This window comes from Moschus berezovskii, chromosome 12 (genome assembly GCF_049115385.1).
Source record: "Moschus berezovskii isolate FMDL1 chromosome 12, NW_MosBer_1.0, whole genome shotgun sequence".
Lineage (NCBI taxonomy): Eukaryota > Metazoa > Chordata > Mammalia > Artiodactyla > Moschidae > Moschus > Moschus berezovskii.
In genome coordinates this window covers 65,485,565-65,505,282 of record NC_142471.1, presented here as the reverse complement: position 1 = coordinate 65,505,282, position 19,718 = coordinate 65,485,565, and the positions used below count along the sequence as shown (strand labels likewise).

At 41.8% G+C, this 19,718-nt stretch overlaps 1 protein-coding gene across 1 annotated transcript in view; it reads left to right on the top strand.

Annotated features, from left to right (window-relative positions):
• Positions 1-19,718, top strand: part of HPSE2 (heparanase 2 (inactive)) — a 714,911-nt gene that overhangs the window by 553,629 nt on the left and 141,564 nt on the right. The window contains exons 8-9 of the mRNA XM_055424904.2: positions 3,212-3,318; positions 7,955-8,069. Coding sequence (XP_055280879.1) covers positions 3,212-3,318; positions 7,955-8,069 — 222 coding nt within the window. The remainder of the gene's footprint in view (positions 1-3,211; positions 3,319-7,954; positions 8,070-19,718) is intronic.

The following is a 19,718-nucleotide window of genomic DNA, read 5'->3' as shown; positions in this document are numbered from 1 at the left end:
TTCTAGCACAGGGGGAATCATATTTACTCAGAAAACCGCAGTGTTGAACTATAGCCCTCAGTTTCTTAGCGTTTCACTTTCTAAGGGAATTTTGCAGCTGGTTCCATCTGTTTTTCCTGATTTTTTTCCTCTCCTCTTCTGCCCATACTAATTTCCTCTCTAGGTCCAACCAGCACCCAACCTCAGTACCTCCCCCACACATTACTATGATAACCTCTTCTTGTCTCATGGTAGACGCAATTTTCATTAAGCCTCTCACCATGTCCCAAACAGTAAACGCTCAGAAAATCCTTGCTGATTCATACCAACTTCCCCCAGAACCTCTAACATTGATGCTTTCTAGGAATTTCTCTGCCATATAACATTTCATATAACTGGCTTGGTTTTGTATCAAAGCACTCTCTCCTTGTGTGTGTTTTTTTTTTGTTGTTGTTGTTGTTCATATATTAATAGCTTCTCTAGAAAATGACAAGAATTGCTCCTGTGCTGTGTGGATAAACAAATTACTCTGAATGCTAATTGCATTAATGTGAGCTATCCATGTAGATTTTAAATTCTAAATAGACCTTTCCCTGCTACTTAGCACACATCTGGTCTATTACCTAGCACCACAAACATATCCAAATAAAAGCAACCAATTCTAATGTTAGATTGCCAATCACAATCTCATGTACTTTGGACAAAGAGAGTGATCTAGGTAACATTTGCTTTACTTTAAGAGCTTATCATTTGCCAGACACCTTTCCAAATGTTTTACAAATATTAGGTCACTTAAATATAAAAAAATGCAATTTATTATTCTAATTTTACAGCTAAGGAAATTAAGGCACAGCAAGGTCAACAGTGCGTCAATGATGAAATCAGGATTCCAACCCAGACAATGTGTGTGCAGACCACTAACTGCTAATCAATTCTGCCTCACTAATTATAAGAAGTGTTAGATTGTCTCCTTCCAAATCTTCCTGCAAGTCCGAAGGGAATTCAAATGAACTTTATTTACACAGTGTCTGTGTCCTTGATGAGTCCTGTGTACACAGCAATTTATACATCCATCCATTTTCTGGAATCAAGTCCTCATTTAATGGAGCTTAACTGAAGTCCTTATATACAGGTGCTAGAGGGATCTTTCCTGACCTTCATCTAAAACATCAACCTTCCTCTCCTTCCAAGGCACTTTCTGTCAGGTTAATTGATTTTATTTTCCTCCTAGCACTTCCTATTTCTAAATTTATGTTTGTGTGTTTATTGTCAGTCTGTTCCCCTTGACTAAAATATGCGCTGATGAGAGCAGAGACTTGTGTTTCATTCACTGTTTGCCCCTAGAATTCTGCTTGGCATACAGCAGGTGCTCAATAAATATTTACTGAATGAATGAATAAATCCATTTGATAATGTCTTCATGTTTTTGCATAGACAGCCTTAGCCCTTCTTTGGTAGTGATGGTGGTCTAGTGGCTAAGTTGTGTCCAACTCTTGCAACCCCATGGACTGCAGCCCGCGAGGCTCCTCTGTCCGTGGGATTTCTCAGTCAAGAATACTGGAGTGAGTTGTCATTTCCTTCTTCAGGGGATCTTCCTGACCCAGGGATCAAGCCTGAGTCTCTTACATTTTAAGCAGATTCTTTACTGCAGGTGGTCTCCTACAGTGCAAGCAGATTCTTTACCAACCAAACCACCAGGGAAGCCCAGTATAATTTTAAATATTCCCTTTAACTAATTTCACCTACTCCTGTGGCTTTTTTCTACCATTCCCAGTATTTACCTCTAGCCAAGATCTTTATTTTTGAGATGACCAAATCTGGCTTTTTTGTCTCCTGTATTTATTATGTTATTTTAATTTCCATAATCAAATTTACTCTTGACCTTTGGGGAATAGCAGCCAAGGGGACCTGCACAAGCATTACAAAATACTGATACATTTTGACATTTTGTATTTAGAAAGGACTTTGATTTCATCTCCTCCAAATACGTTATTTTAGATGTTGGTGAAGAAATTGAAGTCCAAGATAATGATTCTCCGAGCGTCTCATGGCCGCTATGTGGTAGAACCCCAGATTTTCAGGATTTATTCCCCTTTCCACATCAGTTATCTACCTATTAGGGTCTACCTCTCCTATTGTTAATGATACATGTTACACACCCAGCTCTATTGAGATACAATTCACATACCATGAAATTCACCCTTTAAAAGTTTGAAATTCAGTGGTTTTAGTATATTCACAAAATTGTGAAACTGTCACTATTTAATTTTAGAACATGTTCGTTATCCTCCAGAGAAACCCCACACCTATTTGTAGTCACTCCCCATCTTCCCCCCTCATTCTCTTTCCCTTTTTCCAACCCTAGAAATCCATTAATCTACATTCTGTCTCCATGGATTTGACTGTTCTGGACATTTCATATAAATGAATATAATATGTGGCCTTTTGTGTCTGGTTTCTTTCACTTAGCTTAATGATTTCAAGGTTCATCATCTTATACTATTTACCTTTTTGTTTTGTTTTGTTTAACAAAACCACTTTTCTCTAACTGCCTTAATCATCTCTATATCTGTCTTTGAACAAAAATTAAACTTTGAATATCCTAGACGCCAAAGGCAAAAAAGAAAAACAGAAATGTATTACTCAGCTCCAGTTAATCTTAAAGGAAACACAAAGTTTATCAAAAGCATGAATGTTTTAAGGGGAATCATTACTGTAGACCTTTACTTTCACTATATGACTCTGTTTTCCAATCATTTAAGGTATTTTTCTTGCCTTCTTATTTATAGTATTTCCAGCTCCCCTTGGGTTGGGCACTCTGAGCAGTGTCAAGAAGAGGGAGAGGACCACTTTCTTCTAGGTGCAAGGGGAAATTCTTCTTCAATCTTTAACAGCATTCCAGTTTGACCTCCACTATTAATTTTCAGTGAAGGGTGTTGCAGTCAACTTATGTTCTAGAATATGCACTTGTTCTCCTGTCACAATGTTCCTTTGGTTCACTTAGGAGAAAAAAATGGTCATTTCTTTGAGTGGACATGTATCAATATTAATGTGTGTGTGTGTGTGTGTGTGTGTGCCAGCTGTATGGGCTGTATCAACATGAAAATAGCACAGATCATGACCACCTGGGAGCAGAGGATCAGAGGAACTTTAAGAAAATGTATGGTCCTTCTCATTTAGGAACAGTTTTTTAAAATCTCATTATCTCCTTTTGCTTTTGTTGTGTGAACAGGTGGTTAACACATACACTCCAGGAAAGAAGATTTGGCTTGAAGGTGTTGTGACCACCTCAGCTGGAGGCACAAACAATCTATCAGATTCCTATGCTGCAGGATTCTTGTGAGTAGAACTTGCAATTTCACTCCCAAGGGCACTGAGGAAAGGACAGTGAAATTGCTTATTATTCTGCCCTTTGGATGGGGTGGTGGTTCATTTTCTACTGAAAATTCTTCATCCGTTTCTTTGTAAATGTGTTGAAACACTCAACAAACAGTGATTAGGGATTTGTCTAAATAATAAGATCTCAGGTATAGGCATTAGAGCAAGAATAATAATGGTAGTTATTAGTAATAAGATTAGTAATAAGTAATTAGTAATAAGTAGATAGTAATAAGTTTTATTTTATGTCTACAGTGCAAAATACAGTACAGACAGCATACATTTTTTTCTTGTAATTTTCACTAGAGTCCTGGGAGATAGGTAAGAATAAGAGGGAGGTTTTGCCCTTTAGAAACTTAGACAACTGGAGGAATAGAGATGGAGGGTAAGAAAAACTATCTGAGGTAAGTTTCATCATCATAATTTTAACTGCATAGTGCTTACCACGTGCCGAGGGCATATTTAATAGTGCTTTGTGCATATTTAATGATTTAACAACCAGTGTAGTAGATGCCCTTATTTTATAAGAACCCAGTGAGATAGATGTGATTATTAATTAATGGCAGAGCTTGGACTCAAGTTATAGCAGTCTGCTCCAGAGGCCTACATTTTTGCCATTAAATTATACCATCTCTCTTCCTTCCTTACATGGTCTGTCCACACAAGGGATAGACATACAGAGGAATCAAGAATTTCTGACTGGGAGTATCAGGAAGGACTTTGCGGAGGAAGAGGCAATTGAGTGGAACATAGAGAAATTTCTCTGATTTCTATAGGTGAAGGTTGTTGGCGAGGGTAGTGGGGAGCACTCTAAGCTGAAGGAACATTATGAGGAGAAATGATTAGTGTGAGAAAGCCTCAGTATCTGCAGGGGTTAATGAAGGTATGATTGTGCCAAGCCACTTCATTTGTGTCTGACTCTTTGCGACCTTATGGACCTTAGCCCACAAGGCTTCTCTGCCCATGGGATTCTCCAGGCAAGAATACTGGTGTGGGTTGCTGTGCCCTTCTCCAGGGGATCTCTCCCACCGCAGATCGAACCCACATCTCTTATGTCTCCTGCATTGGCAGGTGGATCTTTACCACTAGTGCCACCTGGAAGCCCAAGGAACATTGTGAGGGAACATGATTAGTGTGGGAAAGCCTCAGTATCTGCAGGGGTATGATCGTGCTAAGTCACTTCAGTTGTTCTGACTCTTTGCGACCCCATGGACTATAGCCCACCAGGCTCCTCTGTCCATGGGATTCTCCAGGCAAGACTACTGGAGTGGATTGCCAAGCCCTCCTCCAGGAGAGCTTCCTGATTCAGGGATCGAACTCAAGTCTCTAATGTCTCCTGCATTGGCAGGCAGGTTCTTCGCCACTAATGCCACTTGGGAAGGCCAGGTATGATTAGGGACACAGTTTTACCACTAAATCATAGAAGACCTTGAAAACCAGGGATGCAATATGAAGCCTTATTCTATACTCAGTGGCAAGCCATTGAAGATTACAGAGGAGGGGAGAGGTCCTACAGAGATCTGACCTGTATTGAAAACACTGGGTTTGATAGTTTGCACCAGTTTGGAGAGGCAAGAGATAGGAAAATGAATTTGAAGGCTACTGCAGTCATCTGGAGAGCAACTTAAGCCAGAAGCTCAAGGGCCTCTGCCTGGCCTGCCATTGTCATGTGACAGGGACAAACCACTCAGGACCACAGACTGACCAAGTGACCTGTTTCTGGTCCAATCTAGTCTGTGCTCCTGGTTTTTTGTCTGAACAAGATTCTCCTAAGAACTGCAGCTCTGTCCTCAACTACACATTTCACTACTAACAGCCACTTCTAATTATACAGCTGTAGTTCCTCTCCATTAAGGCAGCTTCTTTATTACATTTGTGAAGGGCAAATCAGGCTGGTCAAGCAAATATCTTTTAAGATGGAATCCTGGCAGATGCAGATGAAGATAATGAGTCAGTGTCTACATGATATGCCTGGGGTCTTCCAGCCCTGTGTCCTCCCATGGAGCGGCACAGAGAGGTTGTTCGTTGTGAGCCTTTTCTTTCAAAAATACCTCTCCTCAGCAGGTTTCACTATGACAGTCGAGTTGGCTGCTGGAGGCCCCTTGAATCAGAAGAATATGGCCTTTGCTTAGCGGTCTCAGAAGAACTCAGCTGCAGGGCCTAGCAAGTAGTCCGTTTGTACTGAGTGTTTTCATGAACATTCTTCCCTTTAGAGAGTGATGTGAAATGAGAAACAACACAGACCATCATGGAGAGAGCTAGAGAGAGACCTGCCTTTTCACTAGCATCAGCTAAATATCCATAGATCTCCACAGTCACTTTTGTGAACACAGATTAACATCGTTTAGATTTTGGTGTAGTTCAGATATTCCATGCTTGGTTGACAGATCAAATAAAAACCAGCTCATTCTGCTCCTGGTCTTCTCTCTTAACTTTTTATCATCCACTGGCTGTAAGCTCTACTGGCAGTACCCAGAAACATGCTCCTTGAGTCCAATTTTCCAAGGAGCATAAATTGCTTCCTGGAGAAAAAAAAATTGTACAGCATTCTAGGAAGCTCCAGAAGGCTAGCAAGGAGGTGGAAAGAAGGCATTTTATAGCCCTTTTTCAATATATGGCATAACTATAAGCTTACCAGGACACATTCACATGCATGCATAATTAGAATTCTCTGCTGCCAATATGCAAGGGTAGTTTTCCCAGTCAGGACTTTGAGATTCTTTGATGCCCTACCCTTGGCATACTGCTGTGTCTGCAGCACCTACTCATGTCTGTCATGTGATAGATATTCAATAGTGTGTTGGATAGAAAATAATAGCCACAGAAGCATCCGTGGTGAGATGCACCAATTATCTTGCCACTTTTCACTAATTAAGCATAAAAGAGCAACATGGAACACCATTTATTTCCCCTTCTCAGGAGACTTATTATTACAGAGAAGATGAAGACAATTCCAGAACTAACCATTCTATTCTGAAAAGCTATGGAGAAGCAGGGGCTCTGGCCATAGTCGTTTGTTAATTCCCTAGGCCTGGGATGTGCATATAGGATGTGGGTTTAAAGAGGAGAATGAATATTCTTCCCTCTCTTTTTCAGTTCAGTTCAGTTCAGTTCAATCGCTCAGTTGTGTCTGACTCTCCGCGACCCCATGAATCACAGCACGCCAGGCCTCCCTGTCCATCACCAACTCCCAGAGTTCACTCAAACTCATGTCCATCGAGTTGGTGATGCCATCCAGCCATCTCATTCTCTGTCGTCCCCTTCTCCTCCTGCCCCCAACCTTTAGAGTTCCTTCAAAAACTACCCATATACTCTCAGAAGAAAATCCAAAAAAAACTCAGATTTACTAATTAGTGTTTATTTGTTGAATATATATTCTTTATATTTCACTGTGCTAGGCTCTGTAGAGGTCACAAGTAGGAAATTGATAGCATTATTGTAAATGTGTAGGTAGTTATTTACATACCCAGTCCTTTAAAATGACTTATGTAGTCTCACAGGCATTTTTTTAAATCTATTCTTAATGCTAAGAGCAAGATCTAGCATTTACAGCTGATGAATTCATATTGTTGGATGAATAATAAATGAATGAACAAATGGGATCTTAGCACATGTACAAATACAAGTATTGACATCTAGATGCCACTAGAGATAGGGATTCACATATATATGATTATGTATTTACTTACCATTTTGTCTCTTCATTCATTCCGTAAGCCTGGGGATAGAAGGGTGAGAAAGACAAACTTGTTTGTACATAGAAATACTTGTTATTTGTTAGAACCTACTGTATTTGTGCTATTTCAGTGGCGAGAACACTGACTTAGGAGGCGTCAGGCCAGAATTCTTACAGTTCTACCACAGGTCAGCTAAAACTGTGTCTCAGAGGCTAAAGCAAAGCTAAACCTGTTCTCCTGATTTCGCAGTGTTGCCAAATGAACAAAAATAAGAAGGACAAGTAGCTTAGCCATGCGATATTCCAAAAGCATTTTCAGTTCCCTGGGTTACAATGTCCCAATCTGAACAACAGTAACAAAATGGTTCTACTATATTTTTGTCAGATTTCCTTTTGGATTTATAACTTTTGTCTTCGCATTTTACTGTGTTTGTGTATGTGTTGTATGTGATTCATTATCAGTAGGTATTTGTTAGTTTTATCAGAATAAAATATAATTGTCAATGTGGAAAAGATTTGAAAATATTTTAATAATATTCATTCATAATGTAAAAATTAGCAGTGGTCTTTAGTGTTAGAAAGGTCACTGGTTTGGGGCTCCGTATTATTTCAGATTTGGGGAATCATAGCTATGCATGATTTGTCACTAGTATGTAAATGGTGATTCTCAAAATCCTAGAATCTAATTTTATCCAGATCAGTTTCAACTTAGACTATTGAGTACCTGTAGTGTTCCAGAAACTGTGATGGTTGTTTGGGGTACAAAGTTAAAACGTGTCTATTCTTGATGAGCTCATACCATCTGAGGAAAGACAGAGAACTAAGCAATTATCATTAAGTGGGCCAGCAAAGTGTATGAATAAGAGTTTTTAAATGTATTGATTTTAAATGTATCAATATTTTTTCCCCCTTGCTTTTCAGATGGTTGAACACTTTAGGAATGCTGGCCAATCAGGGCATTGATGTTGTGATTCGGCACTCATTTTTTGACCATGGATACAATCACCTTGTGGACCAGAATTTTAACCCATTACCAGTAAGTGTAAGATCAAGATTCCCAACTCCTATTCCATGTCCTTCAGTTCTTTTGATTGTGCTCTGATCCCCACTGGGAGAATTTTTCTCCTTCTGTTACTCATTAATTTCACAAATTGGACAGAAGTATTTTTGACCCATTTTACAGACTTTTAGCTTTACATCCCAGACGTACCCCAATATATACACACGTGTGTACATATGAGTTTATGCATATACACATTTATGCATTTATATGTGTTTATATGTTTACCACTATTATTTTAACAAACCTTGTGCAGTTGAGATTCCAAATCTACTTGTGGCCTGTTTGAACTCTGCTTGAGAGTGAATTTTTCCAGATTGTTTTCTTTTAATGTTAATAGGAGACATTAGTTAACGTCAGATGCAACATGTTGAAAGCAGATGGGAGAGTGTTGTCCAAGATCAGATATAGTAGAAACCCATCTCTTGAAGGGTGGCTTAAGTGCACTTATACTGGATGTTGATCCCTGTGTGATGAGGGGATTTGCCCAGGGTGTCACCTACTCTAGGAGAGCAGAGGAAAGGGGAGACTAAAGAAGAATGGCAAGAGCAGAGAGCTGGGTATGTCTAGTGACTTTATTGACTCATCAAAGAAATCCCACTTAGTCCAGAAAAGCTGTGCTTATCAAAAATATTATGTGAGTTATCCTCCTTACAGATATCTTGGTCATGATAAAAGGTGAGTCCTCTCATTAGCCCATAGAACGTCAGAGCTGGGATTCCCCTTGGAGATGATCCAGTTCCACCTCATGTAACAGAGGGACTGGTAGCCTGGGTTGGGGGAGGGGTGTATAGTACCAGCCCTAGTGCCTGCTCCTGTGCCCTGACTCAATTCTTCCTACAGAATTCTGCTGCCCTGGGGTCCACAGTAAACAAGCCCAGCTGGAACCCAGTGAGCATTCCTGCCCTTTGCTTCCCTCTGCCCATTTCCACCCTCTGTGTTCATCTCAACACCCTCACCCCAGCCCTTAACCAGGAAGCCTCCAAGCCCAGAATAAAGAACAGCTTGGCACCTGACAGCACCATTTCCATGTCTCGAAAGAATCCCTCTAGTTAGCGTACTAGGAATTATTGTATCTCTGATTGTACACGACTCCAATTAAGTCACAAATACTAAAGCAGACTGGAACCGTTGCTTTTATTCACAAGGCCAGGATACCCCTCTCTCAGCATGTGGGGGGCTGGGGTATGGAGGGACACAGAGGAAGTTTTCAGTTTGGAACCATAGGGGGTTCTGTTTGTTCATTGTTTGTTTTGAGCTCATAAACTTGTGGTGATAGAACAAAATAATGATTAGAAAAGCATTTATGAAATGTAAGCACTGAACAAATATAATGTCTTACAAATGTAAATATTTATTGACCATCAGGCACTGGGGAGGAGACTAGTATTAGATAACTGAATAAATAGTAAGAGGGGGGTCAGTGAGGGCTTCTTTAACATGTGTACAAGGAAGTCTTCTCTGAGAAGGTGACACTTAAGCCAAGAGTCCACCGACGAAAAGGAGCCAGACATGCAGATTTTTGCAGAAGGGCTTTCAGGTAGGGGAAGGGGCTAGCACAAAGATTCCAAGGCAGGAACAGAGTTGGCATGTTTGAGGAAATACAAGAGGGCTACAGTGCTGGGGGCCTGGCAAGGAACATGGGGCCTGGTTGGACATGGGGCCTGGTTGGACATGAGACCAGCTTGGGTCAGATCACACAGGGCTTTGAAAGCTAAAGGGAGTTTGACTTTTATTGTAAGTATGAAAAGTCACTGGAGGGTTTTCTGCAGGGAAGTAACATGATCTAACTTACATTCTTAAAAGATCATCCTGGTATAATTAATGCATCAAATGTTAGTTTTATGTTTAAAAATGTGGATGTTTGCATGAGTGCTAAGTTGCTTCAGTCATGTCCAACTCTTTGTGACCCTATGGACCAGAGCCCACCAGGCTCCTCTGTCCATGGGACATTCCAGGCAAGAATACTGTAGTGGGTTGCTATGCCCTCCTCCAGAAGATCTTCCTGACCCAGGGATCAAACCTGTGTCTCCTGCATCTCCCGAAATGCAGGCAGATTCTTTACTACTGAGCCACCAGGGAAGCCCAATAATGTGGATAATACTTAAAATTTTATAGGGCACTTTCATATACAGTGGGCTTCCCTGATAGCTCAGTTGGTAAAGAATCCACCTGCAATGCAGGAGACCCCAGTTCGATCCCTGGGTCAGGAAGATCTTCTAGAGAAGGAATAGGCTACCCACTCCAGTATTCTTGGGCTTCCCTTGTGGCTCAGCTGGTAAAGAATCTGTCTACAATGTGGGAGACCTGGGTTCGATCCCTGGGTTGGGAAGATCCCCTGGAGAAGGGAAAGGCTACCCACTCCAGTATTCTGGCCTGGAGAATTCTGTGGTCTGTATTCCATGGGGTTGCAAAGAGTTGGAAATGACTGAGTGACTTTCACTTTCACTTCACTTTCATACACAGCACATCAGTAATACTCCAAACATTCTTTCTTTCCCTCTGTTCATCTTTTTTCCTGTCTTTCCTTCTTTCCTTTATTCCTTCCTTAATACATTCAAATCTCATTCACTCCCCTTGATCATGTACTATACGCTGAACACTATTTCTGACAATGAGCCACAGTGATGAACCAAGAAGACAAGGTCCTTGAATTCCTGGAGCTTATAGTCTAGTGAAGCATACTAAGAAGTGGAAAGTATATAAACACGTAAATAAGATAACTGCTCTTGGACATAATTGCTCTAAAGTGAGCCAGGTGACATAAGTGTGCCTTTATTTTGCTGAAGAGAAACTAGGGTTCTTTGATGTTGTTTAGTGACTTATCCAAGGTCAGACAAGTAGTAAGAGCTGGAACTCAGAATTTTTCAGTTCAGAATGTTATTTACTTTTCAACATGCCACACTATTTCTAGAAGCACTCTCTTTGGCGTCTATGATATGGTCTGAGGCCACTGTTTGTCTCAGAATTGGGTTTAGAGTTGGGAAGAGGCATCCTGAGGAACTGGGGAGAAGAAAATCTAGGCCAGAAGAAAGCCTATGGTCTTTGGGTGACTAGACGGTCTTGAGTTCCCGAGCTGGACAAACCTGGATTGTGTATCGAATCTCTCTGTACCTTTGCATGGCCAGCTGTAGGTTAAAGATGCAAGTTCTCGTGATTTTGTTCTCCCCAAATGAGAGATAATACAGGTGACTTTCTTTAAAAGCTTACCATGAGACACCTTGATTGACAGGCAGTAACAGCACAGAGGTTCTTTGGAAGCTGAAACAAGTCCTATTGATTTAGTACAAAGGTTTAAGTGATCTGAGCAACTGTATTTCTGGAAACACCAAGCTCTAATAAAGAAACTGTACGTAAAAGAACTTTAAAAGGTAGCAGGCTTTCTTTTTATCTTTCTTTTGGCTAATAAATTCTGCACCTTATAAGCAGAGAACTTGGCAGCTGGGAGAGTGTGTCCTAAGTCTCCTGGAAAGAATTTACTAGGCTAGACCAGGGCACCAATCTGACAGACCTTGCCAGCCGGCCCCTGGGATGTGTAATGGAGACACCTAGGAATCACACTGGTTGCCACTTCAGAGATTTGCACAGTTGAGGTCCAAACACTGCCGATAAAAACTTTGGATTTTACATTGTGATTAAATCTTCAAGAGTGTTAAGAGTTTGTGTGTGTTAGTCATTCAGTCGTGTCCGACTCTTTGCAACCCCACGAACTATAGCCTGCCAGGCTTCTCTGTCCATGGAATTCTCCAGGCAAGAATACTTGAGTGGATTGCCATTCCCGTCTCCAGAGTTAAGAGTTTAGGGCATTAGTAAGTTATTTTTTGCTTGCCTCCCAGAAAAATCAGTATTTTCTATTCCAGTTCCTTCAAATTCAGCATTTCAAGAAAAGAGCTTATTAGCGAATACTACTGTTTCCTATTGTTGTTGTTATAGGGTCTTAGCCTAATGGCCCCCCAACTCACATACCATATTACCACTCCACCGACCCAGTCAGCTGAGTATGTAGGATTCCAATCCAGTTCTGGCAAGGCCATTCCAATCTAAGGGAAGAGAGAATATTGAAGGTAGCTCTTTAAAAAAAAAAATACAACTTATTTTGAGAAAAGATCATTTTCCACTACAGCCCATGTTCTTTCTGGCTGTTCCTCTAGAGAAGTGCCAACTCTCCTCCTGTTATGAGATTTTCCTTCTCCTGGGAAGAGGAGAACATTTAGTCCAGCAGTGCTTCATCACTCGACTCCCACCCCTTTCCCCTGACCCCCTTGCCGTTGGGAAAGAGGGAACGTGTGAGTCTCCACAGCCTGTCGACCAGTCATGGGCTCCCTTGGGAATATGGGATGTTTGTGCAGAAGAGATCTGCACATTCAGTGGACATAGTCCAGACCCCACCAGCCGTGGGCATTTCTCCTAAGCAAGGGTTTTGGAATTTAGCTTGCTGCTTTTTTTAAGAGCTTGATTTACAGAGCTTTCAGGGAAAGGAATGGTGAATTACTAGTCAACATCTTCTTAACTCTCACGCTGACCTAGCAGATATAATTCAATTCAAAAAAGCATTGACACTTGAGATGTGTCTGGCTCTAGGCTAGGTATTCTGGGGACATGCAGATAAATAAGATTCAGTTCCCTCATCTGTAGAGCTAACAATCTGGTGTGTGTTTGTACTTGAGGGATTATAATTTAGTCCTTTACTTAGAATGAAATAGAAAACAAGTTCCCATCGGATAGCCTTTTCTATACTGAGTGTAGTGGCAGGGATATTTACATTTACTGACAACATTCTTTTTTGCTGACTGTCCCTTATGAACAACAATAAACATTTACTGCAGCCCAGTGCACACTTACTGAACGCTCGCTCTGTATGTTGTTCTAGAATACAGTTAGTAGTCATGGATTAGTTTATAACTCGCTAGTCTATGGTGGGATTGAACCTTTAACTGTGGTTCCCATAGCAACATGGCTATTGGAAAGAAACTCTGCATCTTAGTGTTATCTGCATAGCTCCATTAAGGATGAGAACCTTGCTGCTCTATCCTTGTTTCCCTTTGAAACATTAAGACACTGTTCTTTATGCACTACGCAACCATGATGTGGACACAGGATCAGCTTAAATCTGTCTCTTCCCTGAAGAAGAGCATCCAATTATAGACCCTCGTCCCACTGATGCTGGATGTTGCACAACACTGCCTAATGAGGAGGCCTCAGGGGAAGCAGCAGGAAGAAGCCTAGTACTCTGACAAGATTCACAGGTTCTAGTCCTAGCTCCTCCATCCATTAGATGTGTATCTCTGGATTTTAGTTTTCTTCATCACTCAAGTTGTAATAAAAATGTCTCCTCTATCTGCCTCCAAAAGACATTGTTATAATCCTTGTTAGAACTAGATATGACAATAGGATTCCAATTTCATATATACACATAGAAAATTACTGCACGGGACTACATCTGAATGTCAAAGTGGTTTTATTGGTGCCGTGGGGTTACAGATAGTTTACATTTTCTTCCTTGTGAATTTTTATGAAAAATTGCCTGCAATCAGCATTATTGCTTTCATAACCTGAGCAAAACAAAGGCTATTATAAAAAGAAAAAATAGAGCAAAAGAATTAGGTGCTTTATTACACTTTTGCTGTATGCGTGATACAGTGCTAGACACTGGAGGGTGTCCGTGACCTCAAGGGGCTTACAGTGTGGATAGGAGATCGGCCAGCAGAGACAGTGGCTAAAGTGCTTTAGCAGGACAGGAGAAGGATAGAAGCCTGCCTGGATAAAGGGCAGGCATGGGGCATCAAGGAAGGCTTCCTGGAGGAGACAATGCCTGAGCTGGATCTTGAAGGAGAGGAGCAAGTTAGCCCTAGGAAGAGAAGTTTGGGGTCTGGGGAGAATCTTCCAGAGGCAATAATATGTACGAAGGGTCAGAGGCATTAATTTTCCAGAGAGTCATGGTCAATGGTTTATGAAAAATTACTTAGGAAAGCTTTTCCCATTGGTGTCCATTGGCCACACAGGGTGTGTAAAAATTAAGGAATTTTAAAGTTACGAATCTGGAGGTGGTGGGGCAAAGGTGTTAAAAAATCTTGCCAAACTGGCCTGTGACCTATTTCTTGGCGTAGCTTCGTTTCTCTTTCTATTCTTTCCCGTGGGAGCCATCAGGAAGATGAAAGAAGCAGAGTACCTGTTTAGGGGTAGCTGTGATGTGAAACCCAATCCTCTCATCAGAGGCCCTGACAAAGACTTCTCCATGTGCAACCTCCCTTTGTGGGAACCTGCGGCTGCTGAGAGAAGGGCACCCTCAGCTGCAGGATCAATCACTGGGACTTGGGCTGGTTCCATGTCAGTGGCTGAAGTACCTGGGCTGCATGCCCAGTGGGCATGACTTGTTTCTTTCCTCTTTTGTGCCTCTGAACTCTGGCCTCTCAGACCAGAGCCTGCGCCTGCACCATGTGACCAGGCACGCAGCTCTCTTTTGCCCCTGATCCTTAAAGGAGAAGCCCGTCTCATTTTTCACTACCAGTCCTCATCCGTTGCTTATTTATTAATCCAAATGGTGTAAATGGGATGTCAGCAACCCATGTCAGCAGTTGAACAGCTCACCCTGGTGGAAGCTGCCCTAGAAAGAAGAAAGAGCTCTGCAACCTGGAATCAAAAGATGCGGTCTCCAAGGCCTCACCACAGTGTTCCAGTTGCTTGAGTTTGCATTTCCTGCTTTGTAAGATGGGGCTAATGTTCTGAAGTCACGAAGTGAGGAGTATCTGAATGTAGTGCTTAAAAATATTGACTTTGGAATCAGACTGACCTGAGTTTCAAACCCAGATCTACCATTTACTACTGTGTCCCTGGGAAGATTACTCAGCCTCAGCAATCATACATTTCCCTTCATAAAAGGGAGACAATAAATAATAGTATCTATCTCAGGGCACTGTTGGAAAGGGTTGAATGAACCAATGCATAAGTACCTTTCACCACCTAGAAAGCACTCAACAAATGTCAGCTGCTTTAATATTTTATAAAGTAATTTTGTAAAATGTAAAATTCTCTAAGTTGGTAATAATCATCATTAATAACGTGAATATAAATGTGGCAAGATAATATACAGTTGAATATTCATACAAATATCTGAAAATCAATCAAGTAAAAATAGCCAAAGTAGGAAAAGTAGATTTTTTTTTTGGTAAAAATTAAGTGATGAGAAAATTAGAAGAACAGAAGAGGAAAGCTCCAATTCCTGCACTTGAAAGGAATTGATTGCAAATGGTTAAAGACAAACTAAAAATTACATTTTATTTTCCTCCAGAGAAGACGCTGCCAACCTTTCCCAATGAAGGCAATTAAGGCAGTAGCCTCACTGCAACACTAGCTCTAACACCTTCATTTGGTATTTATAAATGGCCCAATAAGCCCTGGAAACCGTGATATGTCACATCAAAGCGCTAATGACAGCACATTATGTGAAGCACTGAGAAGCAACAATTGAAAATCTCACTCTGCCATCAACCATTTATATTGCTCCCAGATTGCAATGCTGAGGGATTACAGATACAGCAAGTTGTGCCACAACCTAAATAAATTAGGGAGAGGGAGAATAAGCAATTACAGCCCCACTGTGCTTGAGCTTAGCAGCAGAATGTACCATCCCCAAAGCAACCTTCAGAAGATGGAGGAGCATGACCAGCCCTGGAAATGAGAAAAGCTGCACCTCACCCAGCTTCATCAGTTCATCTGAAATGCTAGGATGTTACCTAAAAATAATCTGACTAGAAAGCAAGGAAGGGAGAGGGGGAGGAAGAAAAACAAAGATAGGAGAGGAAAAGTGGAATGTCTTCTGGTAGGTTGTAAATGTCTTTTGCCAGTGGCACAACATGACAAACTTGAGGTTTTTTCATGATATTTGCAGACATCAGGGGCACAATGATGTCTGGTTATGACATTAGGAATAGGAATCTGATAGAAGTCACCATGAAAGCCAAACATAATACATTGTTTCTTCTAACTCAATTAATGGGATTCTATTTCTGTTTGTTTAAATAAAAGCTGAAATGTTTAAAAATGTAAATAGAATATTGGTTTTAATTCTTATTTGAATACACTACTCTATTTATGTATGTGTGTGTTAGTCGCTCAGTCATTTCCGACTCTTTGCAACCCCACGAACTATAACCCACCAGGCTCCTCTGTCCATGGAATTCTCCAGGCAAGAATACTGGAGTGGGTAGCCATTTCTTTCTCCAGGGATCTTCCCAACCCAGAGTTCAAAGCCAGGTCTCCCACATTGCAGGCAGAATCTTTACCTTCTGAGCCTCCAGGGAAGCCAAAATCTATCAGTCATTAGGTTCTCACTCACTAACTTTTAACTATTACCAATCTGTTCATTTCATCTCTGATCTGGTTTTAAGCACTAAAAAGACTGAATAGAACATATCACTTTGACTGACTCTGAACTTGACTTGAGCAGACCTATCTTCTACTCCAAATTCACTGCCTTTATCTTAACCTCAAAATCTTTGCAGCTTTGCTTCATTAGAGTAGTGATTCTTAAGCCTATGCTTGTTATAGTAACCTGTGGGCATGCATGAGTGCAGGCTCAGTCATGTCTGACTCTTTGCAACCCCATGGACTGTAGTCCACCAGGCTCCTCTGTCCGTGGGGTTTTCCAGGCAAGAATACTGGAGTGGGTTGCCATTTCTTCCGCTAGGGGATCTTTCTGACCCAGGAATCAAACCCGCATCCCCGGTCTCCTGCATTGACAGGTGGATTCTTTACCACCGTGCCACTATAGGGCTTTAAAAACACACACACACACACAAACCTAAGCCACCCCCAGGGATTCTGATTCAGTTGGTCTATGTATTGAGCTCCCCCACTGATTCTGATATGCAGTGAGAATTGAGAACCACTGAATTAGAGTGTGCCATTTACCCTGATTAAATTAGAAATTATCCTTTCCTTTTCTTGTACTCTTGTGTACCCAACTTGCGCTTCAACAATCAAAACAACAAAAATATTTTTTATAATTTTATTGATTTATTTGACTGTACGGGGTCTTCCTTGCTGTGCAGGCTTTTCTCTAGTTGCAACGAGCAGGGCCTACTGTCTAGTTGCAGTGCACAAGCTTCTCATTGCAGTGGCTTCTCCTGTTGGAAAGCACAGGCTCTAGAGTGTTGGGGCTTCAGTAGTTGCAGCTCCTGGGCTCTAGAGCACAGGCTTAGTAGTTGTGGCACACAGGCTTAGTTGCCCCGTGGCTTGTGGGATCTTCCCGGATCAGGGATCGAACCCATATTTTCTGCATTGGCAGGTGGATTCTCTACCAGTGAGCCATGAGGGAAGCCTAAAATAGTAGTAGAATTTTTAATTTACTTTCCAAATATTTATTGAATGTCTATTATGTGTCAGACAGTTTTCTATTTTCTGAGGAGAGAGAGGTAAAGGAGAAAGACAAGATGCATGCCCTCATTGGAGATTACAGTCTAGCAGGAGAGACTAAAATTAAACAAGTAAACTAACACTAAAATAATTAATACAGTGTTCAGAATGGTGTGTAGGAAGCAGACAGGCTGTGAAGTTGAAGAATAATGAAGAGAGGTTACCTCTTAAGAAAGTGTGACCAAGCAAGTGTGCACTGAGGAAGCAGCCATGGGAGAAGCTGGTGGAAGAGCAGTGTTCTCACGGAGGGAGCAGCATCTGCAAAGGCTGAGGAATGGAGAGACTCCATCACACCATGGCCAGGCAGCCAGCCCACTGCTGGGCACAGTTTACCTCAAGCTCCCCACACCTGATTCCCAACCCTACCTGTGTCACCACCACTTGGCAAACCGCTTTGCTTCCCGTCTCTTCCTGTGAATAGTGGTATCCCATTGCCTGCCCCTATGTCTAGGGTCTTCAGCCTAGCCTGTTGCCTACTGCATTTCCCTGTCACCAACCTGGCCACCCTCTGCCACCTCTCAGCAGGATTTGAAATAAGAATGGCAGAATAACAATACTTGTGGAAGCTGGTGGTGAACATTTGGGAGTTTGTCATACAATTCCGCTTTTGTGTGTGAGTTTAAAATGATGATATTTTAATGATAATTTTAATGATGATATTTTAAATGTCTTCATGCTAGGGTGTTGTGAAAAACAATAAAACACTGCATTAATTGCTCTGGGACATAAAAAATAAAGTCAGACTCTTTCTCTCCATGTTTACAATCTCTTTGGGATGACAAAACATAGAACCTTTGAGAGAGATCTAATAGATGATGCACTAAGGTCTGTCTTGCTCGCTCAGTATCTCCAGAGCCAGTCCTCCAAGTAGGAGATATTACTGTTGGCTGGAAAGAAAGCGCTAGAGGGGAGAATCAGGGAAGGCTTGTACAACAAAATGTCATTAATGGACATTTGTAAGATTAGTATCCAACAGATACATGTATGGATGTGAGAGTTGGACTATGAAGAAAGCTGATCGCTGAAGAATCGATGCTTTTGAACTGTGGTGCTGGAGAAGACTCTTGAGAGTCCCTTGGACTGCAAGATCCAACCAGTCCATACTAAAGGAGATCAATCCTGGGTGTTCATTGGAAGGACGGATGCTAAAGCTGAAACTCCAATACTTTGGCCACCTCACGCGAAGAGTTGACTCACTGGAAAAGAGTCTGATGCTGGGAGGGATTAGGGGTGGGAGGAGACAGGGACAACAGAGAATGAGATGGCTGGATGGCATCACCGACTCGAATGACATGTATTAGATGTCATTAGATGTATCCAAATACATTAGATGTATCCAAACAATTCTAATAACAAAAGTGATAACTGCTATAATGGGGTTACAAGAGCCTTAAAAAAGAGGACTCACTCCTTGTATGATTTCAAAGTAAAACAGTGTGGTTTAGCTTTATTTTAAAAGGTTTTATTAGCATCAGTTCAGCTGGGAGGTACGTCTGAAGATCCTGGTATGGAAATCTTGACAATGAATCAGAAAACATCAGGCCTGAAGGGGACCTAAAATGGTCGAGTTCAACACCCACACTTGCAGTGAACCTAGAGTGCCCAGCATCCTGGGATGAATGAGCTGGTGGCAGAACCTGAGATCAGATCTGTAACACCTGGTCTTCCATCCATCCTCAGGCACTCCTTCCTTCCCACTGTCTCAGCAGAGGGTGCCCTATGGGCAAGAAGCTTTGCTTGAAACATGTATCAGTTCAGTTCAGTTGCTCAGTCGTGTCCGACTCTCCGCGACCCCATGAATCACAGCACGCCAGGCCTCCCTGTCCATCACCAACTCCCGGAGTTCACTCAAACTCATGGCCACAGAGTCGGTGATGCCATCCAGCCATCTCATTCTCAGTCGTCCCCTTCTCCTCCCGCCCCCAACCTTTCCCAGCATCAGAGTCTTTTCTAGTGAGTCAACCCGTCGCATGAGGTGGCCAAAGTATTGCAGTTTCAGCTTTAGCATCAGTCCTTCCAATGAACACCCAGGATTGATCTCCTTTAGAATGGACTGGTGGGATCTCTTTGCAGTCCAAGGGACTCTCAAGAGTCTTCTCCAACACCACAGTTCAAAAGCATCGATTCTTCGGCGATCAGCTTTCTTCACAGTCCAACTCTCACATCCATACATGACCACGGGAAAAACCATTGCCTTGACTAGACGGACCT